The sequence below is a fragment of the Prinia subflava genome, chromosome 13 (genome assembly GCF_021018805.1).
Source record: "Prinia subflava isolate CZ2003 ecotype Zambia chromosome 13, Cam_Psub_1.2, whole genome shotgun sequence".
NCBI lineage: Eukaryota > Metazoa > Chordata > Aves > Passeriformes > Cisticolidae > Prinia > Prinia subflava.
Window position 1 is genome coordinate 20,536,629 of NC_086259.1, and position 26,328 is coordinate 20,562,956.

The 26,328-nt window shown below is 44.9% G+C and overlaps 1 protein-coding gene across 4 annotated transcripts in view; it reads left to right on the forward strand.

The window, feature by feature from the left end:
• The window catches only part of NFAT5 (nuclear factor of activated T cells 5), a 54,522-nt gene that overhangs the window by 21,114 nt on the left and 7,080 nt on the right, over positions 1–26,328 (forward strand). Inside the window, exons 2-13 of one of the 4 annotated variants that reach the window (XM_063410562.1) lie at positions 7,227–7,288; positions 7,745–8,300; positions 12,098–12,290; positions 15,405–15,595; positions 16,375–16,547; positions 19,572–19,706; positions 19,864–19,916; positions 20,535–20,667; positions 21,202–21,279; positions 22,141–22,253; positions 22,780–25,213; positions 25,883–26,125. In XM_063410562.1, coding sequence (XP_063266632.1) covers positions 7,774–8,300; positions 12,098–12,290; positions 15,405–15,595; positions 16,375–16,547; positions 19,572–19,706; positions 19,864–19,916; positions 20,535–20,667; positions 21,202–21,279; positions 22,141–22,253; positions 22,780–25,213; positions 25,883–26,121 — 4,269 coding nt within the window. In that variant the 5' untranslated portion in view covers positions 7,227–7,288; positions 7,745–7,773 and the 3' untranslated portion in view covers positions 26,122–26,125. Of the gene's footprint in view, positions 1–7,226; positions 7,289–7,744; positions 8,301–12,097; positions 12,291–15,404; positions 15,596–16,374; positions 16,548–19,571; positions 19,707–19,863; positions 19,917–20,534; positions 20,668–21,201; positions 21,280–22,140; positions 22,254–22,779; positions 25,214–25,882; positions 26,133–26,328 lie in introns of all 4 variants that reach the window. The other 3 variants (XM_063410560.1, XM_063410559.1, XM_063410561.1) reach the window with 3 other exon arrangements.

Below are 26,328 nucleotides of genomic sequence, written 5' to 3' on the forward strand. Positions count from 1 at the left end.
ACAGAACAGTTGTAAGAGTATGAAAATGGAATGTTGCTGATTGGATTCTCATTAATTTGATAATAAATGTGTATCTCCTATTCCTTAATCCAGACAAAAGAGATGTTACCCACTCTGAGTATTCAACAGACAAGTATGATTTCACAGAACTCTGGGATTTGAGCTGCTATCTCAAGCCTCTCATTCTGTAGTTCTTCTGGAAAACAGAAGGGAGGGAACAGATCTGTTCTTACCCCTGGAAACTGTTCTCTGTGCTCGCTACTTGAATTCCAGTGTCTTTGTTCAGGGGACAGGAAAAGGAGGATTTTGCCTGGTGCAGCACCATAAACACATTAAATATGAATCATCTCCAGACTCTGGAAATGCATGAGGGTGTCATGCTGAGAAATGTCATTGTGTGCTCTGCCTGGAGCTTTTACATGCAGTAAATGTGCCTGCAGCTTTCCCAGTGCTCCTGCACTGTGTTTGTGAGCTCGGTTGTGAGGAGCGAGGCTCCAGTCTCTTCTCGATTCTGAAAGGCTGAACAATTTTTGGTGTTGATCAAGACACCTTGAACCTTAAAATGCTTAAAATTCACTGTGCCCATTCAAGTCCTTTCTCAAAGGTGTCTTTCCAGTTTGTGGGTAGCACATGGTTATTGTCTTTGGGGGATGATCAGGACTGTTTTCAACCATGTTCTTTAAATGAGTGTTGCTTTTTCATCTTTTATCTCCAGGAATGCTCAAACCTTCTGAACCCCAGTGAACTGTTACAGAAATTCACTGCCCTTCTCACCATCCCTTGTTCTTCCTGCAGCAAAACTTGCAGTGAGATGCTCCATCTTGTTGACGATCTCTCAAGCTGCTTTCCATTTCCCACAGAGGCAAATAAATATATATTTCCTTTTTTTTTTTTTGTATTGCTGTCCAATGTCCAATTCTTAGTCTCCAGTGGAATTCTCCAGTTCTCTGGCTGCAGCAGAAGGGGAATGTGTTTTGTGCTGCTGAAATCTGTGTACTGATCTCTTCTTTTGCATTTTCCATATTGGGATACAGTAAATCTGTGATACAGGGAAGTTTCCTGGCTTGCAATTACATCCTAGGAAAATAGTAGGTAAATGATGAAACTTTATCTTTTTGTGATCAATTTTATACTTCTTTTTAATTAAAGGGACAGTCTACTGGTCCAAACAGATGTAATTGTCTTTTTTGATTGGAGTTGTAATTGAAATGGTGCCATAAGCATCTTTGGTAATTTTAATTATGAAAATAAGGCTTTGCTTCTGAATTGCTACTTTAGAGACATGGATAAAGATACCTGCATTACCTGTGGGGTAGACTGGGTGCTGTGGGGTTGTGTTTCCTGCCAAAAAGCCAAAATAAGGCTTTTTGATCCTTCTCCAACAGAAGATCCTAATGAAGACTCAAAATGGAAATGGGTTTGTTTTGGTTTCGTTTTCCCTGAGTGGCTTCTCAGGCTTCATCATTTTTATTTTTACTGAAAATATTTTGTTCAGTTACCATCCTTCCTGGTGTCATTAGTCAGTTTTTCCTGTTGATACAGAAATAATTACCAGGGGTTTCAAAGGGGATCTCAGTGCTGTCCCCAGTTCTCTTACCCTGGGCTTCTGATTGCACGTTGTAAACAAATGAGCAGAAAAAAAGGTTCTTCTTTGTAGTTGGGCTCGGATGCCTGTAAAAACTTCCATTTCTTTGTAGGCTTTTCCCTTCCTCTTCCCTCCGCCCTCCCAGCTGGAGGTGCCTTCCTGTCATTTCCAGGATGTCTTCCGGGGATTTCTGTCTGCAGCCTGCTTGCTGCACTCACGACACAAACACTTCTTTCTTACACAGAGAACTCCAGGCAGACCCTAAAGCTCCTTCAGACCTCACCCTCCTGGGCTGTGCATGGGTTTGAGTGTTTCTCCTGGGAGTTCATGTCCCAAAAGACCTGTGGCAGAGGCCAGGTCGTGAGGAGGGTCAGCTTAGCTTGGAGAGGTTCCTTCATCATTCCAGAGGGTTTTCTGCTGAGGCTTCATTGCTGGGAGTGCCAGAGATAAGGATTTTTCTTACTGTTTCCATTATATGGAAACATTTGAGGTGTGTTCTCTCCAAGTTGAGTTGGAATATCCCAGTTGTATGGAGTCATGTGTGCGTTGGGAGCCTTCCTGCTCCGTGAGCTTCCTTAGAATTCCATATTTATATTGGTGTTTATGTCAAGTTCATATCTTCTTTCTAAATGCTTTGTTTTCAGTCTTCATGAATTTCACATCTAGTTCACCTCTTCTTTCTAAATTAAATTATTAATTATTTTCAATCTTCATGGATTTCATACAATCAGTACACCAAATTTTCTAGAACTGCTCAATCGAACAGAAACTGTTTCATCGTTCTGTGAGGTTTTTTTCTCAAGCAATTTCTTGCATTAAATGGCTGCTGTTACTAGATCAGAAAGACTTGAGAACAGACTTTTATAGTTTGTTTCTTAAATTGAAGTGTTCTTTGCCAGACCCATGGATCCTGAGGTCTCCTCCAGGGAGGTGCTGAGGGGTGGCAGGGCTTGGAGGGAGCAGCTGGGGTCCCAGAGTTCTGCTTGCTTGGAATCAGCCTCTTCCAGAGTGGGAATTCCGTGGAATTGGTGTGTGAGCCACTAACAAAACCCTCCTTAGATACCTAAACTTGAGTGGTAATTGAATAATGGGAGTCATAACAAAACTATTGATTGGTGTATTTACCCAAAGTATAATAATACACTGCTTGGGTGAGCATGGGAATGTAAAGGGGAATTTACACTGTTGGGCTTAATGTAAATTAAATTAACCTACCTATCTTGAATCTGAGTGTGTTTAATAACTGGTGAATTGGATTGCTTTATGATATTTGCTGGGATGCTAGTTTTTTTCTCTATTAATACACTTAACTTGCATTCTAGCTTCGCCATTCAGAGACAGGCATCGAGTGGTGGGTTGTGTGACAGTGTCTGTCAATAGTGAAGACAAATAGTGCCAGAGACACTTAACCCATCCAATCTCACCCAGGGTATAGGTCGGTCTTGTTTTCAGACTTCTTCATAAGTCTCTTTTCTTTCTTTCTTTTTTTTTTAAATTTTTTTTTAATTTTATTTTTTTGTTTATTTCTGAATAGTGGATTGATACTGATTTGAAACTAAACTTTTTGGAAAAGTTTTTGACATGACATCAGTAATACGAGAAGAAGAAAAGTAGAACCCCAAGTTTGGCATGTGAGGTGTTGAAAGCAGGTTTGCAGCCACTTTGTAAGTTCTGGGTTTTACTTTTAAAACCTTTGACAACACAAAGGTTGATAGTGGAAATTTTGCACTTTCCTTCTGGGTCTGTCCTGAAATTGTTCTTCTGTGTCCAGGGGTTCAAATAAACTAATTAACATTAAAAAAATCTTACCAAGGACATGACATACTAGAAAAATTAACACATTTAATAAAAGTTACACTTCCCATATTAAGTTTATGCACCATTTAATCCTCACCCTGTGGTGAGTTTTCATTTTTGACACTTGTTTTCTGCACAGAACATACAGGATACCATGGGATGCAGGGGAGGCTCTGAGAAAAAAAAAATAGTTCTTTAATGGCTTTTTGCTTGTCCTGGCTGTCCATGCACAGGTGGCTGGAAAAATGTGAAGCTAAAAATATCTTCAGTTTATTTATTTGTCTTTATAATCTTAAGGGTTCCAGTCTGGGAAATGACTTGCTTTTGCAATTAAAGAGCAAAGTCACCAGGACACTGTTTCTGTTTGAGGACTTGGTAATCCTTGTTGTATTTAAGGGTATTTGAAGAGTGAACAAGGATTTCAGGGTTGGCTCCATAGAAGTGTTACCTAAAAAGAATCCCTCAATGCCAAGTACTGGGGTTTTTTTCCCTCTCTCCTGCCTTTCCAAACCTTTTTTTCAGAGGCTGAATGCCTTGTTTAACTTCACAGGAGAATAGGATATAGAAAATATGTCATTGCCTTGGTTGCTAATGCAGGAGGTAATAAATTTTCTCTTTTTTCTGGTACTGAAAAGAAAAGGCCTGCCCTGGTTTGCTCACGGAGACACTCTTTGCTATGTGCTCCCTTACTTTTAGTCCTTGTGCTGGACTGATTGATACAATTCTGCCTCTTTCAGGGGAGAAAAACTTGTAGCACAGGCAACAAAATCTGAATTAGTTCTTCCAGCGCCCTTTGTGACGGCAGTGCAGAGATTCGGGAGGTTTAGTTTCAACAGTGATCACAGTTGCTGTAATGTGGAATATTCTTTTCTCTTGTTTTTTATTTAAAAAAGGAGAAAAAAGCCCACCTTGTGATGCTGATGCACATTTCATTTCTATTCCTGAGGCTGCACACTTGCCATGACAAGCACTTGGCTTCTGTTCAGTGTCATTGCCCTGAAAGCAAGTTTGATTTTGAGACTGTGTTAAATGAAATATATTCAGTCTTCTATTTCAAAATGTACCTACTCACTTAAAAATACATATATGTATTTGTCATTTCACGCACTGTTAAATTGCAAATCATGAGGCACCTGTACCAATTCCCATTAATATGTGTCTAAAGAAAGTAAAATAAAAGGAATGCTCAAAGCTGGGGAAGGTGTGTGTATGCTCTCACCTTGTAAAGCAACACAAGTTAAAATTACTAAATTACTTATTTTCCAAAATGCAGCACGTTCATCCAAGAAACCTCTTTGGGTGTCAGATACAAATGCCACTGGCTTTGGAATAAAATGATGGACCCAAAAGGGAGCCATGCAGAGCAGTGTTTATTCATTGCAGTACCATGGTGAATTCTTATTTGATTGACCCAGTTTATTTATTAGTTCAAAGGAAGATGAGTTGGCTCAAGGCCTGCATACTCTGAGAAAACATAGATTTCACTGTTTCTTAGTATTTTCATAACTTAAAATGTTACTGAAGCAGTCAGTAATTTATCTAATTTATGCCCCCAAAGGGTTTTAAATCTGTGTATTTCACTGTTCCAATACAGTCAGTTTACTCCATTTGCTGTAATATTTATCATACTTCCTTATTTTTGGGTAGTAATGGCATTCATTTATTATATAAGGCTAAACAGAGGCTTTCTTGCCATTACTGTTCAGTTTGGGTTTATTTCCAAAATCTAATCATATCATTACACGGGGGCATCTCTGGTAAATGGAGGAGAGTGTAACCAAATTATGAGGGACAATATTTATTTACTTTTTTAAAGTGTAAAACCCACATACACATATTCATACATATAAGTGCTTTTTAACTTCTAGAAAAAGAAAGGAGGAGAAATCGTTTTGGAGAGCAATAATGATGATATTGCAATAATGATAATATTTCACAATGCTGCACCCTAAAACAACACTTCCATCACCAGCTCTTTTAGCTTCATGCTGAAAAGCATTTGGTTCAGTGATATATTTATTTTTTTCCCTAGGACAGTGAGGGAAAAGTGCAGGTTTTGCATTCGTGGCCAGGAGATGCACTGCAGCACCAGCTGACCCCAGTGCTTGGTGTGTGTGCCCACGCAGAGCTGAGCCTGCAGTGTCCCAGGTTTTCTTACACTGCCAGGATTGCTGTGAACACATCAATGTGATCTGAATGTGTTGGAGGAGTCCTGCAGGAAGCCCTGCTGCCTGTTGATGTGTGTAATGATCTCATGGTCTGAGTCCTTGTCCCACAGACCCCGCGCTGCCTCGGGCTCTTCCCTGAACTCATTTTCTGACTTTCCTGGGCAAATCCTGGGATTCAGCCCCAGTCCTGCAGCTCGGCCGGGTGCTCCAGGCCCTCCCTGGCACACTTCTGCTTCTTTGGAGGTATAAATGATGGATGGAAACTAATCCTCTTTACCAAAACAAACATCCCAAATAGCAACGGGCTGTCTCGACTCAAAGTGGCTGCAAATCAGCTCCTAAATATTGTCACTGAAATGAGTATCTAGATTTAAGAGTTCTTGCCAATCCTATAAATGTTTTTGAAAGAAGCATTGCATTAATGCATGATACAGAAAGGAGAAATTTGCCTTTAAATTGGAATGCAAAGTGACTGAATTCTCCAGTTTCAGCCACTGTATTTGCCAAAGAACAAGCTGGAAAATGGAACTGGTATCATTCAACTGCTCCTGGTTCACTGGGAGGCTCGGGGAAGGCAGAATAGTTTATTGATAAACTGTAATGGCCTCTAAATTGGACAGTCTGAAGTGGTCTAAGTTTGTTTTACATTCATTTAGCCCAGGAAAGCTGTAGGAAACAGTAATGGTTTAAAATTTCTTTATTATCAGTCATTGATACTCCCAGTAATTCCCAGAATAGGAAAGTTGGCTCAGTTTTACTGTTAATTAAATGTATCTATCATGACTGAACATACTTTATTATCTTACTTTTAAATAACTAAGACTGTATAGAATAATCCAACAGTCTCTAAATCTTTTAGACTTGAGAGACTACTATAATATTTTGGATTTTAAAAAAATCCCAAGCAGCAAAAAGGAAAACATCGTGTTCCTCTTAGTAATAGGGATTACCTGTATGACAGCAGTAACTAGCTGAACAAACATTGTATTATTTTGTATATATTTAATGTACAATTTGTTTCCAAAATTAGGTTATTTTGGTGCTTCTGGTTTATCAGGTGTGGGTGGCAGTGCAAAAATACAGAAAACAGAGTCTCCCCCCAGGAAGCTAAAATCTGACTATAAAATTCAGTTATTCCTCAGTGAGCTACAGCTGATTGAAATAAATACATATGTTTGCATGGCCTGCTTCCCCTGGGATATTTAACTTACATATTCCATTGATTTGTTTGTTAAAATTCTTCAGTGGCAACAGTCCTGTTCTCCAGAAATCTTCAGGGCTTTGTTTAATAATTTCCATGTTTCTAAACCAAACTGAGCTCTGAGACCTCTGCAGAAGTCGCAGTCACGGTATTGGAAATCTCCTGTTTAATGTGAATTTTTCAGAGGTCTGTCCCACGTTGTCTCTGTGGAAGGGACCAGTAAAGTCTGAGAGGAAACTGGTCCCAGTGACTGAACAAATCAAATTACAGAAATTCCCAGTCCTTGGCTCAGCGTGTCTCCAACACAGATATATCATCCCTGTTTTGAACCTTCCAAATCAACAGCTCACTCATAGTGACTGATACCAGTTCCATTTTGCCTTCCAACTCAGTTGATTTTATATTTTATTTCTCATTTATGATGGAATAATCAGCAGCTCTTTTTCTCATTTATTTTCTCATATTTTTATTCCAGGATTTGCCTCTGAAGCAGGGAGTGTCTGCATTAAAAATGACCTGTAGTTCTCTGCTTCATAGGTTAGAAACTTATTTTAATATTTTGTGGCTAAGCACAGTCCCATCTTTTTCAAAAAAAAAAAAAAAATTCCAACAATAAATTGTTTAATTGGCATTGAATGTGGATTATAAGCACTTTGCTTTGGGGCTATTTTAGATGAAATGGCTTCTACACCATTAATTAGTCCAGCTGAGGCAATGAAAGCTCTGTTTATTCGCAGCCATTTGTACGAATTAACATTAAGTCGTAAAAAAATTTGATTACAGTGGATCGTGCTAAGACTCGTTTGGACATTTCCAAAGCATTGGCTAGGCCGTGTTGCTTTAAGCACTTCCATTCCAAAAGAGAACCAAATTCCAAACATTTCCTGGGGGAAAGCAATCGGTTCCTAAATCACCTTGATCTCACTGGGACTGCTATAGCCAGCGCACGCCGCGCCACGGCTCCTGTATTTACTTGTGAATTGTACACCGCAGATGCTTCTTCAGCTCCCTCCTCTTCCTCCATGGGCGGCGCTTGCAGCTCCTTTACCACCTCTTCCAGCCCTACCATTTACTCTACCTCAGTCACCGACAGCAAGGCTATGCAAGTGGAGAGCTGCTCCGCCGTGGGGGTAAGTACCCGAGGGGTAAGTGAGCCGCAGATAACCAGTAACACAGCCCAGCAGCAGCCGGCCACGCCGAAGCGCCACACGGTCCTCTACATCTCGCCACCGCCCGAGGACCTCCTGGACAACAGCCGGATGTCCTGCCAGGATGAGGGCTGTGCACTGGAGTCAGAGCAGAGCTGCAGTATGTGGATGGAGGATTCACCCTCCAACTTCAGTAACATGAGCACCAGTTCCTACAATGATAACACTGAGGTGCCACGTAAATCGCGCAAGCGCAACCCAAAGCAGAGGCCAGGGATCAAACGCCGAGATTGCGAAGAGTCCAACATGGATATCTTTGATGCCGACAGTGCCAAAGCGCCTCACTATGTCCTTTCTCAGCTCAGCACGGACAGCAAAAGCAACTCAAAAGCAGGAAATGGGTTGGTATCTGCTTTTTTTTTTTTCTTAGAAAAAACATTCTATCTCCGTATGTAAACCCAAACTAATAAAAGTGCCCCGTGCCCTGGCAAATGTTCTGCTTAGGTTCTCACATAAACCCATCCCTTCTCTGCTGTCCCTGTCATGTCCTAGCCCAGGCTGAGTTCTTCCTGCCCCCAGAAATTGTGGCTGCCCCCCCCCTGGCAGTGTCCAAGGCCAGGTTGAATCGGGCTTGGACCAGCCTGGGATAGTGGAAAGTGTCCCTGCCCATGGCAGAAGGTGGAACTGGATCTCTTGAAGGTCCCTTTCAGCACAAACCACTCCATGATTCTGTGATAAGTTCTCATTAGACTTGTTAATCTTTATTTAGAAGATAAAGCTAAACTTTCCTGCAGCAATTAAACGCAGCGCTGATGAGCTCATCTGTTCTTTAAATGAAATTCCCAAAAGGCCACACAATTCCCATTATAAAATGGCAATGAAAATGTATTTAAAAAGAGAGGCAGAGTGGAGGTGGTGCACCCTGAATGTTTTTTTGCAGGGTTTTCTGTGAGGATTTCAGTCTGTACACTTCACCTGCTGCTCTGTTTGTCAAATAGAGGTAGGGATGCAAGTAGAAGCTAATGGTTAATGTCTCATTCAGGTTTCTCATCATTTATCGCTTGCTTTACTTTTTTATGAAATGTTAAGACAATATGGTGAACCAGTTTTTGGTTTCTCCTTGTGAATTGACTTCTGTATTTGATTTTTTCAGAAATAAATCTCTAATGCTGTTTCTCTCTGTGCTTCTGGGTCGTGTGCGTGTGTCTGCGTGGGCACGCCTGGGTGGTGGCCCCTCATCTCCCACCTCACACTGTTCACTCAATGCATTCCAGTAGCTGCTTAAAGAGGACAGTCCCATCAGTTTGCAAGAGTGTGTTGATACATTTCTTTCTTATTTTATTATTTGACTTGTTGCTTCTTTAATACTTTTAAAGTGGCCAAATGGAGAGATTTGGCTCTTTTATTTTGGGCTTTTTTGGGGGCAGGAGTGCATTTTGGTTTCACTTTTATGTCTGTGCTTGCAGTACGTTCTGATGTTCATCACAGCAACGGTGAATATTAAAATTTGACTGATGGCAAAGATGATGAACTTCTCATGTCCCAAAGGGAAAGAGCCTGGAGTCTGTATTCCCAGGGTCAGTGCAGTTCCATACTTAAAATGTCACTGTGAAAAGCAGTTCTGAACATGTCCTGAGTGTGCTGCTGCTTCCTGGGCACGGTGGCCTCTGCCCTTGGGTTTTCTCCAGCCAAAATCGATGGTAATAAAGTAAAACATCAGTACCTGCTCGACCCCGGGCAGGCTGGAGTGAGGAAGGTGCCTCCCCCACCTCCCAGGGACCAGGCTTGCCCTTACAGAGGGAAAAGCTCTGTGGAAAGACAGGAACTGTGCACTCTAAGTGTGATCTCAGGGAGGTTTTGTAAACTCTGAAAGAATATGTGAGATCTCGGTCTAAACACAGAACAAGCCTTCCCCAAAACCACAGGGCTGAGCAGGGAGATCCCTGTGTTCTGTGAGTGCAGAATGTAAGGAATGTTTTTCCTTAGGTGTTGCAGGCCAGACTGAGCTGCAGGAAAACTCCCAGGTAACAGAACCTTTCTTGGGAATAAATGCACTGGGATAAGACGTGGTCAAGATCTTAGAAAACTTAATTTTGCCATTGGAATATGGAGATTTGGCCTTACAAATCTGGGTCACCGTAGTGACTGGAGTGTTTTAAACTTCCCAGCCTGGTGGAGCTCAGCCAAAGGAGTTCATTTACTTTTGGCTTAAAGAAAAGAGCAAGGAAAGCTGCTGTGCTCCGTGGTGAATGGAAATGGCATCTGCCCCTAAAGAGACAGTTGTTGTTAAAAGCCAGGAAGAGAAAGAATATGTTCCTGTGGAAACTTGGAATTTGTGAAAGCCTTTTTAGAAGGGGATGAATTGGTGGTGATTCAGGGCAGAGACTCAGGTTTCCTGGTCTCACTTTCAGTTTCAGGTCTGCCCTGAGAACAGCCCTGGTGGCAGAGCAGGACCTGGCCAAACTGCTCAGGAGGTCTGCTTGGGTAGAGTCATTGGATTTGCCACTTACAGTTATTCCTTTTAAAAAATGAAGTGCTAGATTGGAAGATATTTTGTCTGGTAACAATCAGGTGAATAAATATGTGCATATGAAATGTACAGGCATGAATATTTGCAATATGAATAAATGGAATTAAAGTGAATTAATTGAAAGGATGTATTAAGTGATTCATCCTCATATTTTGAGGAGAAAGACCACTGAGAAGTTCTGGTGAAGGCTTTCAGTTGCCTCCAGGTTTGGCTAATTGATTGAAAATAGTGATTAAGTTTCTAGAGGAAAGACTCAAATAATTGTGAGGATGAAATGTACCATAATTATCATAAATATGATAATGATAACATATTAAAATGCTGACAATTAAGGTAGTTGGGATTTAAGGGTACAGTTCTCCTGGAGAGGTCGGTGTTAATGTCACTGCTGAGGTGTGGCACTGAGAGTGGCAGAGGTGAATTCCATTTTGATGGCAGCTCTCCAGAAAGCAGCCAGGGCTGTGGCTGGGCTGTCCACAGTGAAGTGCTTAACCTTCATGGACAGAAAATGGGAATGGAAATATCCAAAGCACCAACTCTTGTCTGTTTTAACCTTTTTTTTATGTGTAGTGAAAGGTTTCAAAAGGCCTAATGGAAATAAGTACTTGGGAAGAGCTGGGTCAGTGACAGCCTCATGCTATGCCAGAGCTCCCACGGAACAATTTTGAAAAAAAAAGCAGTTTTTGGAGAAGGAATAAATCCTGGATTACTTCAGTAATTTGCACGTTGACACGGGATTTGTTTTCTAAGCAATCCACACCTGTTATTTAAGACTACTTTCTTCCCAGGCATTAGCTGTTAGAAACCATGTTTTGCTAGGAAGAAAGAATATAGCACTGGCATGAATAATGGAGCCCTTTTCCTGCCTGCATCGTGTACTGTGGCACATTGACATTTCCTGGTGGGAAGGGAGTTTCTTGGCCTTCAGGTTCGTTACCAAATCCTGGTCTGAGTAGGATCAAGGGTTATTTCCCATTGTGCTCTAAAGGGAAGACAAAATGGCTCAAGTGCTGCTAGACTTGGGAGGGCTCCTTCATCCTGGTTTTAATTATGGAACTGAGAACAAGCCACTACATCCTTTGGAATGCACCTGGAAAGAGGCCTTGTGCATACACTGATTTAACACTGGTGCAATTATGCCAGAGCTTTTACAATAACTAATTGGGATTTAGCATAAATTGGTCACTCTGTTTAGACAGAAATCAGAGCTGGAGTTTGCATGGATATACAAGTTGAGGTGGGGACAGGCATGAGGCTATTTTCCTGTTTAAAGAAGTGTCATTTAACCTTAAATCCATCCAGTGTGTGTGTACGTGTGTGTTTGTCACACAGCTTGTTCAGGCTGTGTCATAGACTCTGAAAAAGCAGGTTATGAGCCACCTTCTGTTCGTTAACATTGTTTAATGCTAATTGCTTTTCCCTTCCTTTATGTTTGCTCTCTGAGAAGCAGTTCCTATGTGCTCTGGATGGAGGAGGCAGGGAAGCACCATTCCTCTTCATCCTGCAGGTCTCCTCTGGCAGAATGAGAATCCCAAAGTTTGCTCTCAACCACAAATCTTCCATCCATTAATACGCACTCCTTGCCTTTTTAGCTTTGCTGTGATTTGGAGTGTATTTGCTGGGGAGCTGCCTCTGACATCTTCTTGATGGTGTGTTTTGACTTCTCAGAGCATCAGAGAACCAGAAGGGAGCAGGAGGGAAGAAGACCCCAATGTTGTGTGGTCAGTACCCGACCAAGAGCGAGGGGAAGGAGCTGAAGATCATGGTGCAGCCGGAGACCCAGCACAGGGCCCGGTACCTGACCGAGGGCAGCCGGGGCTCCGTCAAGGACCGCACGCAGCAGGGCTTCCCCACGGTGAAGGTGGGCTGGGGGCACGGCTGGGGCAGCCTCACTTGAGGGGCCTGCAGTCCCTGGGGTGCTGGGGGAGTGCACTGTGCTGTCTCTGGGCTGCAGGGGCTGGGCAAGGTCTCCCTGCAGCTCACGAGCCTTCCTGGCATCCCAGAGTTGCAGGGGGGGAAGCTGCATGTCAGGGCAGGGCTGTGAAATCTGGGATGCACATCCTGTTAGGCTGCAGTTCCATGGACTGAGTGAATGCAGAGACATTCCGTAAAAGTGGGATAGTGAAATGCTCTAGCTGTTTGATGGCTGTGGGCCATCATTGTCCAGTGGTAGTAAAGACATAAAACCAGCTTTCATTAAAAAAAAAAAAATTAAGGGGGGATGTTTTAGTTTTGTTATTTTTTTTTAATTGCTTGCTGGTTTTTATTCTTGTTTTTAATTCCAGCAGTATCTGAGTTGACAAATACAGTGTCTCCAGTGAGTCATGGAGGTCTCACTGAGGTGTGCTTTACAGGCTGTGTGTTTAGCATGGTATGGGTAGAGGTAGATGTGGATTGGAACTGGAGAAATGGGGGCAAGGAAAGAGGCAGCATTTATGTGCACCCTTGACTGTTGCAGCCTCTTTCCTCTATGAACTTGGATGCCTTAAAATTCAGGTGCTGAGGGCCTCTTGCTCTGACGAGTGGGACAAGAAGGTTACAAGGAGATCTTTGACGTTTCTGCTCAGGAAGGAGGGCTGAGCCTGTCCTCCAGGGACTGCACACGAATGCACAGAGTGGGAATTTGCAGGTCTTGTTTTTCCCTGTGTAGCCTGGGAAAGGCAATTGGAGAACTTGAGGGCTTGGGAAGGTTTCCTAATGGAAATGGCAGAAAGGCTTACCAGGAGCAAGGCTGGGCTTAATTTAGCATGACAAACAGAAGAACTGATGTCAAATACCTTCTCACAAGTGATGATGAGAATCACCAGAGAGCTGAGTCCAGCACTGGCACCATGGCAAATGGCATACTGGGCATACTGGGCATACTGGGAGGAGTGTGGCCAGCAGGTTCAGCAAGTAGACAACTGGGTTTGTTATCACATAGGTAAGGAGGGTGAAAGACATTTCGTTTCATATTTTTTCTTAGGTCACTTTGAGAAAGCAACAAAGCAGTTTCTCAACCCAGACTAACTTAGCACGTCCACAAGGAGATATTAATGAAACAGCCCCTAAAGTTTGTGCTGACTGCTGCTGACAGGATACAGAAGTAGACTTATCTTCAGAGTCCTGTTCTGCAGTGTTAACAACGCCAGCAGCCCTTCACTCAGTCCTCCTGAGTAATGCAGAACTCCAGTAAAGTTTCATAAGAAAAGAATCCATTCATATTGGCCTGTTGCTATGGGGATTTAGTACTCATTTATGTGGATTTTCTTAATGGGCCTTTGTTCATCTGAATTTCCTTTTAGCTCCTTTCCCAGTTACCCTTTAGCACCCATCAGTGAAAATTCTCTTTGGAAGAGTCTCATGTTACTGAATTCCTGGAAGTTCCAGTTTGCTTTACCAGTGGGCAGGGGAGTTCATACCCTGCAGATAAAACTCTGCCAAGGCTGGACAGACAAATGAGTCAGTGAATCTTCAGGAAACCTGAGCTAGTGGGAAAAAAGCTGTGTTACAGACAAAGGATTTTTTTGTTTTGTTCGTGGGGTTTAAAGGTGGGGAAGAACACTGTGAAGATCTTGGTGCTCAGCAGAGATCTGGCCCTAACACAGGCCAAGGAGGAGATTTTAAATAAATTGGCCATTTAAATAAAACTCTTGATGACTTAGAACTTGAGTCCACAATCAGTGTGCAACATTAGAATTGTATAAGCAAGCCTTCATCAAGGGACTGTTGGCTGTTGAGCCCTTTGTTGTGAGCTGTGCCTGTTCCTGTGTGGATGCCTGTGCTGGGCTCCTCCACAGATCTTGGGGCTTTGCTCAGCTCTGACAGTCACGTTTGCTGTTTGCTCCTCTTGGACATCAGCACACAATGATCTTACCAGTATTTGCTGGTTTATTTATTTATTTTTTCCTTTATTTAAACTTGCTACAGACTTCAGAACTACATTTTTTAAGTGTGTCAGGGAATAATCTCCCAAGAGATTCTCCAGAGAATTCTGCTCTCATCTCCTCACTACTAAAACTGGAGCTTCTTTCTGCAGGTGTTGCCTGGGCTTCCAGGCCTGGGACAAAAGACAACCCTGTCACCCAGAAATCCTTGAGCAAATGTCAGTGGATACACTAAAATACTCATTTTATCTCCTAGAATGCTCTGGCAAGGAATTTCCATCCCTGGCCAGGGAATTTGGCAACAATCTATTGTTTCTTTTCACTTGGAGTATTTTTCTTAACTATTTCCTAAAACGAAGGAGAATTTCCATTGTAATGCAGTGTTCAGGTTTACTTCAGGATTTCTTTTACCTGAGAGTATTTTTAGTCTGTGGCACCAGTGGGATCCCACTAATTAAAAAAAGCATTAAGAGTACACAAACTGTTTCATGCCTGGATGTTGATGTTACAAAAATGAATGTATTTTTCACTGACGTGTTCTGGGATAATTATGGCTTGCACACGGGGTTCCAGGAGGATGTTAAAATGTCTGACCTGCTCTCATTTATGGAGTGTTTCAGTGAATCCTGACATTGTTACCTTTTAGGTAGGAGATGTCAGGTTACCATTTTTAATTTTTATTTTGGTGTCTGAGGGAAAGCTGGGCTTATGTGATTGGATGGTTGGACCATTCAGTCATCCAGTTTCTCCCTCTGCTCCCCTTTCGTCCTATTCTGACTCCATCAGAGGTTTTGCAATTATTGGACAATTCTAATCTGGTTTCACAAGGATTTCAGAATGCATCTGGCATGAAGGTGGGGTCCTGGAATGCCAGTGGCTGTACACGTATTGACCAGCAGAACCTCTGGAATCAGCCCCAGGAAATGTTCTTTTTCTTGGCTGGCTGGGGGAGGAAGGAGAACCTGGGAGGAGCTGGGGGAATGGTCACAGCTGGGGTGAGAACAGGAGGCCTGGGATGGTTCTGTGTGAGGGTGGGCGGGGTTCAGGCTGGCTTAGACAGCAGATATGAGCAATAACAATTAAGTGGGTCGTTCCTGTGTTAATTGCAGCTGGAAGGCCACAACGAGCCCGTGGTGCTGCAGGTGTTTGTGGGGAACGACTCTGGGCGCGTGAAGCCGCACGGGTTCTACCAGGCGTGCAGGGTGACGGGCAGGAACACCACGCCCTGCAAGGAGGTGGACATCGAGGGCACCACCGTCATCGAGGTGGGGCTGGACCCCAGCAACAACATGACTCTGGCGTGAGTAGCTCTGCTCAGCAGCGTTTCCTTCAGCAGCTGGGGTTTGGGAACCGATTTCCTCCTTCCCTTGGACGGGTTGGACACCTCAGCGCTCTGCTCTCTGTGCTGCTCGCCTCTCACAGTTCAGTGTACTCAGAGGTGCTCCCTGTGCTCTTGGGACACAGAACCCAAAACCCTGCGTAAATTGCAACATTCTTCTTTTTAACACATCAGGCTGTGTTTGCTTCTACTGTTCTTGTGGTTTTGGCTGTTTTTTGCTTTAAATCATTTTGCATGGAGCCTGTCTGAAAGCCAGCACTGCATCACTCACCTGGTGCTGTACATCTCCCCTAGGACCACACTTATGGGAGGACTTATCTGTCACTTCCAAGTCCCACTGAACATAAATAATATGACTACAGTAAGTTTTCTTCTACTCCTGCTTTCTTTAAGTGAATGCAGAATATTTGAAGCAATAATCCTACAAACACAGATCTCGCCCTGGGGATAGAAGAATGAAGAGCTGTGATTCTAAATTGAATGCTTACCAGAATTATATTGCACTTTCTGTTTTATTCATGCTTTCATATGCCTTTCTGCTGTGATTCATCATCCAAATTAGGCAGGGTTGAATGAAAACTTGAAAAAGGTCATAGATTTCATGTAAATAAAAAGAAATCTAATAACATTTCAGTAATTACCTCAAGGCTTTTGACTTTGGCTTATGAAACTACTTGAGAGATTTTTAAAGACGCTGAACTCACTAAACTATGCAATTCTTCTCTGTTTTGTGTTGTTAGGGTTGATTGTGTGGGAATCCTGAAGCTGAGGAATGCAGATGTGGAAGCCAGGATAGGCATTGCTGGCTCCAAGAAGAAGAGCACCCGCGCTCGGCTCGTCTTTCGCGTCAACATCACGCGCAAGGACGGCTCCACCCTGACCCTGCAGACACCTTCTTCCCCAATTCTGTGCAGTGAGTGGCAGACCAAAGAGCTGAGAGTGCAGGGCTCTGGGTTTTAGTGTCATCTGGGCTTGGAAAAGGTGCTCAGGCCTTGGCAGGGGCTGCCCAGGGAGGCCTGGAGTGCCCATCCCTGGAGGTGCCCAGGGAGGGGCTGGATGTGGCACTCAGTGCTCTGGGCTGGGGACAGGTGGGGATCAGCACAGGTTGGACTTGATGGTCTTGAAGGCCTTTTCCAGCCTGGGTGATGCTGTTATTCTGTGGAAGTGCCTTGGGAGGAGGAAAAACCACCCTGTGTTAACCTGTGATAATTTCAGATTTGCTGTAGCTAAAATCAAGTGGATTGATTGTTTTTTTTCTTGTGGGGGATATTAGTTAAAATTGTTGTCCAGTACTGAAAAGTAGTTATACATTTCCTGATCTTCAGTTCAATTAATTTTTGCTTCATAAAATTTCATCATTTTTGCTGTGGTTGCTTTGAAAAATGACTCTGATACGACTTTGAGTCTCTTGTGTACTGTCACAGTCATGCCTGAGCTTTCAGCACTGCACAGGACTTGCAGTCCCTCAGCAAGCCTGGCTCTCTCAGCTGTGCTCTCTGTGTGGGCCAGAGGCTGAATCTGTTCTGGTTCAGCGCAAGAACAAAACTTTTTATAGCTCTTTATTAAACTGCTCTGTTTAGCACGAGCACAGATGGCTGCCTTGGCTGGGGAGGTTCCACTGACCAACAGGGGAAAGGGGATTGTGGAATCATGGAATGGTTTGGGCTGGAAGGGACCTTAAAGCTCGTCTTGTTCCACCTCTTATCCTGATGGATGAGATGGAGAGCTTTACCTGTGCATGGAAGGAGTAGACAAGCTCTTGGACACTCGTATTATACTCTTATCATGGTATAAAAATGATCTTTTGGGGTTATTTTTTAGAAATACAGTCATCTTTGCAGCTCCGTTCCACTCAGTACGCCATGGTGGTATCTCACAGTAATGGAGTATCTGATATTAATTTTCAGATTTAAGATTAGAACATTCTCTATAAAACTTCCCAAAACCATGGCTATATCTCTCTCTTTTGTTTGTAACTTTCTAGTTAAAGATAAGATTATTTCACCCATAGAAGAAAAGGGAGTGGAAATCACCTGATGTTTTCTTTAACAGTCCAGAACTTGCTGTTGTGAGTAGAAGCTGAGAGTCTAAAATGAAACATTTAGAGACTGATTTTAAAATAGGCTGTTGAGCTATAAAAAGCTGTATTTGATGCAAAGAGTAAATTGGTTTGGTTTTTGGCAGGCTGGGGTTTGGTCACTTGCTAAGAAAATATTCTCAATTGTGTAAGTTGCTAAGAGATTGCCCAGGAATTTTACAGTGTCTCCTCTGCTGGAAGCCTTAGAACACAGAAACAAAATACCCTGGTCAGACCTGTGTCTTTGGGGAGTATGTGGGTAAAGCTGATCATGGTGTGAAGGCTGAGGGGGGAATTCCTGAGGCTCCTTCCAGGACTCAGTGCTTCTGTCTTAACTTATGCCAAAGCTACAGGGACTTGCAGCACAGCTTGGCCAAGCAAACAGTGCTGGCACATGGGTACTGGCTGATCAAAATGGGATGAAATGTGTTGTTTATTGAATATGAATGATCTCCTCAAGCACATTACACTGGCTTGGTTTGCTACTTGAACCTTACTACAGATGTGTAATGTACCTCCACAACAGGGTTTGCATTTACACTCGTCAGAGCCTGTTTACGTTGTGTTTTATAGCTAATAATGTTCCTGAAACCATAGAGAAGGCATTAAGGAGCTGCAGGCTCTTTATTTAAGGGCTGTGTTTTAAATAGGCTTTGTTAACTTGTTAGCAAACCTAAATGCAGTTACTCTTTTCATGTGCCTTGAGCATATTCCGTCGTTGCGTAACGGTTGCCTGGGAACCCGCAGCCAGAGTTGTAGAAAAATCCTCTCGGAAAGGTCATTAAATAATTTGGAGTGGTACAGGATGTATGTTCTGCTGTGTAGTAAGCCCAGAGAATATTGTTATTAAACACTCAAAGTGGGCCAGGCAAGTGCAGGAGCACGAGTCTGGGTGTGTGCCCTGGGGAGCTGTGGTGAGAAAAGGTGATTGAGGAACCCGCGCTAGAAACCGGAATTGTTTTATGTTAAATGTGTCAAAGCACATTATTTTAAAATGTGTCTCTGTTTAAATTGCCTGCAGTGCTCATTTGCATTTAGCACTCATGGGCCTGTTTGGTTTAAGGTTTAGAGGAATAGGAATGGTTTGCAGCAGTGACAGTTTATGATAAGAATGATATAAATCATCATCTGGACCTCTGGCACAGGGGCATCCCGGGATGTGTCTGTAAAACCACAGCCCTTGGCTTGTGTATTTGACTCAAGTTGCTGTAACTCCCAGCTCCAGAGATTTGTGTCTTGCAAGGATTTGGAGAGGACCTTGGAGCTCATCCCATTGACCCCCCTGCCAGGACCTGGGGACACCAGGTTGCTCCAAGCCCTGGGTCAGTTCTTGCACCAGACTGAAAACTGTGTCATGTAAAAAACCTGCATAGCCCGCCAGGTAATGGGGGAATTACTCCTTCTGCTCTTTGGCAGAGCAGAATAAATAAGCTTCACAAAAAATTAAGGTTTTATGACCCAGAGGCTGGATTTGCAGGTAGGCTTCAGATGTGTCTAAGGGCTGATGCCTCTGGAAATCCACACCAGGGAATTACAGAACCACATTTCCTTCTCTTGTGAGCCCTTGTTGGGCTTTGCCTCCAACACTGGGAGTTTTGTCTTGAAGATTTAATAAGTGCAGAAGAAAATGAAAAAGATTATTAATGGATAGTCAAGCTAAGTGTGATTTCTGTGAGCTCGTTACATTTAGTGAGGAAATAATATTATTTACATTCTGCTGTATTCTGAAGAGTTTGTCATGAAATGCATGATAAAGAAGCTCGGGAGTTTTAGCTTTTCCTTCATAACCCTGTAAATAAAAGTGGTTTGGTTTGGATGTTGATACTTGCTTGATTCCAGGCTCTGTTTTTCCCCTTGCAGCTCAGCCAGCGGGAGTCCCAGAGATCCTAAAGAAAAGTCTCCACAGCTGTTCAGTGAAGGGTGAAGAGGAAGTTTTTCTGATTGGCAAGAACTTCCTAAAGGGAACAAAAGTGATTTTCCAAGAGAATGTTTCCGGTTAGTGTGAAAGCAGGGCTGGCTTGGGGTGCTGGGCAGAGCCTGGGCTCGGGGTGTCACTGCTGGGTAGAGCTCAGTTATGGAGAGCAGAGTCAAAGGCATTTAATAAATTGCTCTACAGAATGTGCAATAACTTGGATTTTTCATTTTTGTTTAGATGAGAATTCTTGGAAGGCAGAAGCTGAAATTGACATGGAATTATTTCATCAGGTATTTCTGTATTACTGTTATTATTACTATTATTATCCCTACTACTGTTACTATTATTACTACTACTATTATTATAATTATATTTTTAATTTTAAAAAATACACGGACTGTTTTCAAAGAAAAATTAATCAAGCCTTTCCCTCTTTCTGTGCATTTCTACAAATAATTTGAATTTTCTCTACATAAGGTCTGTTGTGTGTCTGGTATTATTTTGGGTTTATACCAGTATAATTGTCCAGTTTCTAACTGAGAACTTGGATCCCACAGTGGGTTTGGTGAGCAGGCCTTTGCCCTTATATACAATGGAATTAAAGGCTTAATTCAGTTTTCCCAGCAGTTCTCCATGGAAGGAGATTGTGTGTACACCACAGTCTTTATAACTGGCTGAATTTTTGTTCCAGTTTGAACTGTTTTACAGAATATTTGTTCTTTCTGACACAAATAAGCATCTTTAAGGGCTCTGGCTGGACATGATGTCAGGAGAGTGCTGTCCTGATCCCACCTGCCAGGGCCCCAGTGCCCTGGGGTTTTATGGGGGTTTTCCAGCCTGTTCTCTTTTGATGTAAGTAAGTGGAACTACGATCAGAAGTAATGAAATGTGATGTTTGTGCCTTGCAGAATCACCTTATTGTGAAGGTGCCACCATATCACGACCAGCAGATCACCTCAGCTGTCTCTGTGGGGATCTACGTGGTGACCAACGCTGGGCGGTCTCACGAAGTGCAGCCCTTCACCTACACCCCAGAGCCAGGTGTGTGGGGTACCTGGGCTAGGAGGGGCCTTCCCACCTGCTCTGCACTCCCACTCCACAGCCTTTAGTCCAGCAGGAATGCTGAGTGACACGGATCTGTCCAAACCCCTCTTGCTGCCGAGTGTTCTCTGTTAATAATAAAATCTGAAGGCTTTGCTTTGCTCATTTATGTGCCAAATACCTCAAATTCCAGCTGTCTTGTGACAGCTTTTCTTATATAGCAGCGTCCATTTCTAGTTCAAGGATCAAAATGAGGCTGAGCAGGATAAAAAATGAACATATCCCGTACAATGCACCAAATAAACCAAGAAATCCCACCAGGCTTTATCCTGAGGAAAGCTGCAATTTGCCCACTTCATGGATTTCAGTTTATTTATTTATCTGTATCACAATAGACAGTGCAAAGGTTTGTGTGGGTTTCAAAGAACCTGAATTTCTTTAAGCTATAAGGAATTGTTTTGGTTTGCTTTGTGTTTTTTTGGCTTGTTTGCTGATTTAACGTAAGGAAGTTCTCAATGTGTTTTGTCTCGGCAGCTGGGACTCTGAATGTTAATGTGAAGAAGGAAATCTCCAGCCCAGCCCAACATTGTTCTTTTGAAGAGGCTATGAAAGGTACTAAATTGATTCTTATCAGTATTCTTAATAATTTAACTATGAATTCCTACCCAGATTTGGTGAAATGAATCAGACATCCTGTGATAAGTCTGTGCTTATAAAATCTGGCCCTATTCTTACAGGGAGGTTTGTTTTCTGACTCTGAGACTTTTACTTTACAATAGTATTCCTATCAGTATATTTTAGTACAAGCTAGTATAGAAGAAAAAATTGCAAAAAATAATACTTTTAAAAATTTTTTTATGATTAGGCTCTGCAGTCCAATCTTTATTTAGTATGTTTGCAAGTGAAGAATAGAAAAGAAGCCTAGGATTGCAGTAAATACAAAGAATTAGAAACTGTGTAGTGTTAATTGAGGCAAATATATAAACTAATGTACAGGGTAGGCCTGACATCCATCTAATTTAGTATGGAGCTTAACTGAGGGAAGATCCCAGCTGCTCCAGGAGAACAGCTGCTGCTGCTCAGAACACGACATGCTGCTGCTGTTCCTTCATGTCCTCCTGTTCCTTCATGAGTTAATTTATGCAGTAAATCTGAATTTACCTTCTCATGGGCGTTCCTGTGCCAGCTCCTCTTTGGTGCTTCATTCCTGTACCTGTTCTGCTCCAGGCTGACTCTGAACCAGAGGTCAGAGAATTCTGTTTGCTGTGCGTGGTTGCTCTGTTCTGTCCTTCCTCACCCTGTACACATGTGCAGAAATTTTACTGCCACATTACTGGAAGATTTAAATTTGCTTAGGGTGTGGAGATCTGTTGCTTTACATGGAAGAGTAATTCTTGAATTTACTTAGAGGGAGTTGTGGAAGCGTGGGTTTTACCATTGCCCCTCTTGTTCTCGTGTTGTTTGTGGCTGCAGCAGTGAAGGCCACGGGCTGTAACCTGGAGAAGGTGAACATTCTTCCTAGTGCCTTGATAACCCCGCTCATGCCAAGCAGTATGATCAAGAACGAGGATGTGGCTCCAATGGAAGTAAGTGCACAAAATGCTCTCCCCCCGTGCTCCAGCTGGGTTTGGTGGGGCTGAGCACAGCAGCTTTCAGCTCTGAGTTACAGCTGCTCCTTGTCCGTGCTTTAGTAGTGGAGAAGAGTAACAGACAGGGAAGGTGCCATGTCCAGGATCAGTCTGGGCAAACACAGTCACAGAGCTGAGTAAAACAGACAATTTCCTTCCATAACTCACCTGGTTCCTGCAGCCAGACAGACTGGTGGCTTGGTGACCCTGTGATGGGGGTGTTTATCCTGTGACACAGAACGAGTAAATTACTGTAAGAATATTCTTTTAATCAGTTCTTAGCATTGCTTTCATTAAGTTGTGCCACGATGCCATCCTTGAAGTAGCATTTCCACTGCTAATCGTTTGCTTGCTGGTTTGGGTGTGTCTGGGTTTCACACCTCCCATTTCCCTCCTTTCTTTCCTGGACATGGAGGATTTTGGGACATTGTATTCACATAACCTCAGTAGGCTTATAAATTACCAAATGTCTTGCTCTTTTCAGGCTTCAAATGTGGTTGGACCAACACAGCAAACATTGGAAAACAGCATGTCTGGCATATCAACTTCTGCTTCCCATTTACCTTCTGAAAGTGAAAACCAGCAGCAAATCCAGCCCAAGGTGTACAACCCCGAGACCCTGAGCACGATCCAAACGCAGGACATTTCCCAGCCCGGCAGCTTCTCCTCGGTGTCGGCGCCGGGCCAGCTGCAGAACAGCGACGCGCTGCTGCAGCAGGCTGCCCAGTTCCAGCCCAGGGAGTCGCAGCCCCGGGAGGTGCTGCAGTCGGACGGCACGGTGGTGACCCTCTCACAGCTGGCTGATGCCTCCCAGCAGCAGCCGCCGACGCTGCCGGAGCCGGCCCAGGCCCTGCAGCAGCAGATTTCCTCCAGCATCTTCTCGTCGGCCAGCGGCGTGAGTCAGCTCCAGAACACCATCCAGCAGCTCCAGGCCGGGAACTTCCCCACCAACACCGCCACCGGCAGCAACAGGAACGTGGACTTGGTGCAGCAGGTTCTGGAGGCTCAGCAGCAGTTATCTTCCGTTCTGTTTTCAGGCTCAGACAGCAGCGAGGATGTCCAAGATCAGCTGAACGCAGATATCTTTCAGCAGGTCAGCCAGATCCAGAGCAGCGTGAATCCCGGGATGTTCTCCTCCTCAGACACAGCTGTCCATTCCAGACCGGAGAGCCTCTTGCCCGGACGAGCTGAGAACGTTCACCCCCAGCCTGAAGGTGCCCTGTCCAGCCAGCAGCAGCAGCAGCAGCAGCAGCAGCAGGCCATGGAGACGTCGGCGGCCATGGTGATGGGCATGCAGCAGAACATGTGCCAGGCGGCCACGCAGATGCAGCCGGACCTGTTCTCCTCCAGCACGGCGGGGAACGGCGCCCTGCAGCAGTCCCCGGTGTACCAGCAGGCGTCCCACATGATGGGGGGGCTGTCCCCCAGCGAGGACATGCAGATGCAGTGCGAGCTGTTCTCCTCGTCCCCGGGCGTGGCGGGCGGCGAGGCGCCCGCGCCCGCGCAGCAGCCGGGCTCCAGCAGCGGCCCGGCCCTGTTCCAGCCCGCCAGCTCTGCAGAGGGAGAGGAGGCCTCGGGGCAGGGCAAACAGATGCAGAGCTCTGTGTTCCAGACCATGGTTCAGATGCAGCACGGCGGGGAAAGCCAGTCCCAGGTTAATCTCTTCTCGTCTACCAAGACCATGATGAGCGTCCAGGGCAGCGGGACTCAGCAGCAGGGCGGGGCTCTGTTCCAGCAAGGTGGAGAAATGATGTCCATTCAGTCGGGAAGCTTCATCCAGCAGTCTCCACACTCACAAGCTCAGCTTTTCCACTCTCAGAACCCTATTGGTGACACTCAGAATATATCCCAGGAAACACAAGGATCCCTTTTTCATAGCTCTAATTCCATTGTCCACAACCAGACCAACACTAATTCCTCTGACCAACTGCAGCCCCCGATGTTCCACTCACAGAATGCCATGGGTGTCTTGCAGAGCTCCTCGGTGCCTCAAGACCAGCAGTCTGCCAACATGTTCCTTTCCCAGAGTTCCATGAGCAACCCTGCCACTCAGGAAGAGCAGATGTCATTCTTTACGAGCCCAAATCCCATTTCTCCTCTTCAGACAGCAACAAACACTGAACAGCAGCCTTCTTTCCAGCAGCAGACACAGATCTCTCATATGCAGAGCTCCATGCTTCCCCAGGAGCAGCCGCAGACTCAGCCTGCTCAGCAGGGTTTGTTTCAGTCCCAGGTGTCACTGGGCTCCATCCAGTCCAGCTCCATCCCTCAGAACCAGCAAGGAGCCATCTTCCAGCCTCAGCATTCGATCGTTGCTATCCAGAGCAGCCCTCCATCTCAGGAGCAGCAGCAGCAGCAGCAGCAGAACATGATGTTCAGCAACCAAAGTGCAATGAGTACAATGGCCTCCCAAAAGCAGAACATGATCTTCAATCCAAGTCAAAACCCGGTTACCAATCAGGAGCAGCAAGGCCAGTCCATTTTCCATCCACAGTCCAACATGGCCTCGATGAATCAGGAGCAGCAGCCCATGCAATTCCAGAGTCAGACCACAGTGTCTCCTCTCCAGAATCCTGGCTCCAACCAGGCTGAAGCACAGCAGCCAACCATCTTCCATAACTCGCCCCAGATTCAGCTGGTCCAAGGGTCCCCAAGTTCTCAAGAGCAACAAGTCACCCTCTTCATCTCCTCAGCTTCCATGTCTGCCCTGCAGAGCAGCATGAGCCAGCCGGAGCTGCAGCAGTCCCCCATGTACTCCTCCCAAAACAGCATGGCAGGAATGCCCGGAACTGCCTCTCCTCCCCAGCAGCAGGCTCCTCTGTTCCACAACACGGCGGGAGCTGCCATCAACCAGCTGCAGAATTCCCCTGCCTCGTCCCAGCAGACATCGGGGATTTTCCTGTTCGGCATCCAGAACAGTGAGTGACCTGTGCCCGTGCTGAGCTTACAGTGTAGAGAGCTGCTGTGGAAACAGGGGGTGGGTGGGAAGGGACCTCACAGCCCGTCTGATCCCAACCCCTCCATGGCAGGGACACCTCCCACTGTCCCAGGCTGCTCCAAGCCCTGTCCAGCCTGGCCTTGGGCACTGCCAGGGATCCAGGGGCAGCCACAGCTGCTCTGGGCACCTGTGCCAGGGCCTGCCCACCCTCACAGGGAAGAGTCTCTCCCTAATGTCTAATCTAGGAATGATTGTGCTCTCTTAAGAGAGCATTTTTCTTGGTGTTTCTGTTTTCCACAATATATGCGTTGCCTCTCTTCACATTTCTGAAGGAAAGCAAGGATTTTAGAAGCTGTAGAGTCTAGAAAAGTGTGTTAAAATGTACTTAGCTGTACAGACCTGCACTTTTCCTTACCTGCTCTCCGGATCCAGCCCCCATGACCAGTTCTGTGGGGTGTGGAGCCTTCTCAGTGTCAGAGGTCTGTGGGTGCCTGTGAGCCCCAGCAGTGAGAGGTGCAGGTGCTGCTTACAACAGGTTGTAGCGGCTCTCACAGGGTGCACAGCTGGTGGGGGCCCTGCTCGTAGCCGTGTGCTTTGCTGTGGAGCTGCTGGCCTGTGCCAAGGCACTGAGGTGTCCCTCTGTCCCCAGACTGTGGGCAGCTGCTGCCCCCCGGCCCGGCGGCGCTGCCCGAGGAGCTGATGGCCATGGGGCAGCCCGGGCAGCCGCAGGGCGAGGCGCAGCCCGCCGTGCCCGCGCTGCTGTCCCAGCCGCTCCCCGAGACGCCGCCGCTGCCCCCGGCCATGGCCACCAACCAGAACATGGAGAAGATCGACGACCTGCTCGTGTCCTTGCAGAACCAGGGCAACAACATGGCTGGCTCCTTTTAATCAGGCAAGTGGTGAGTTTGGGTCTCTGGGTCTCTGGGTTCTTTCCTGCCACGCAGGAGCTTTGTTCGGTGCCTTTGCACCTTCCAGCGTGTGTGACCGTGCTGTATAAGAGAGCAGCTAAAACATCAGTGAGGCTGAATTAAAGACTCAGAAATAAATAGCAGAATGAAGTTATTAAAACAAGTCAGAAGTCAGTACTTGTATGGA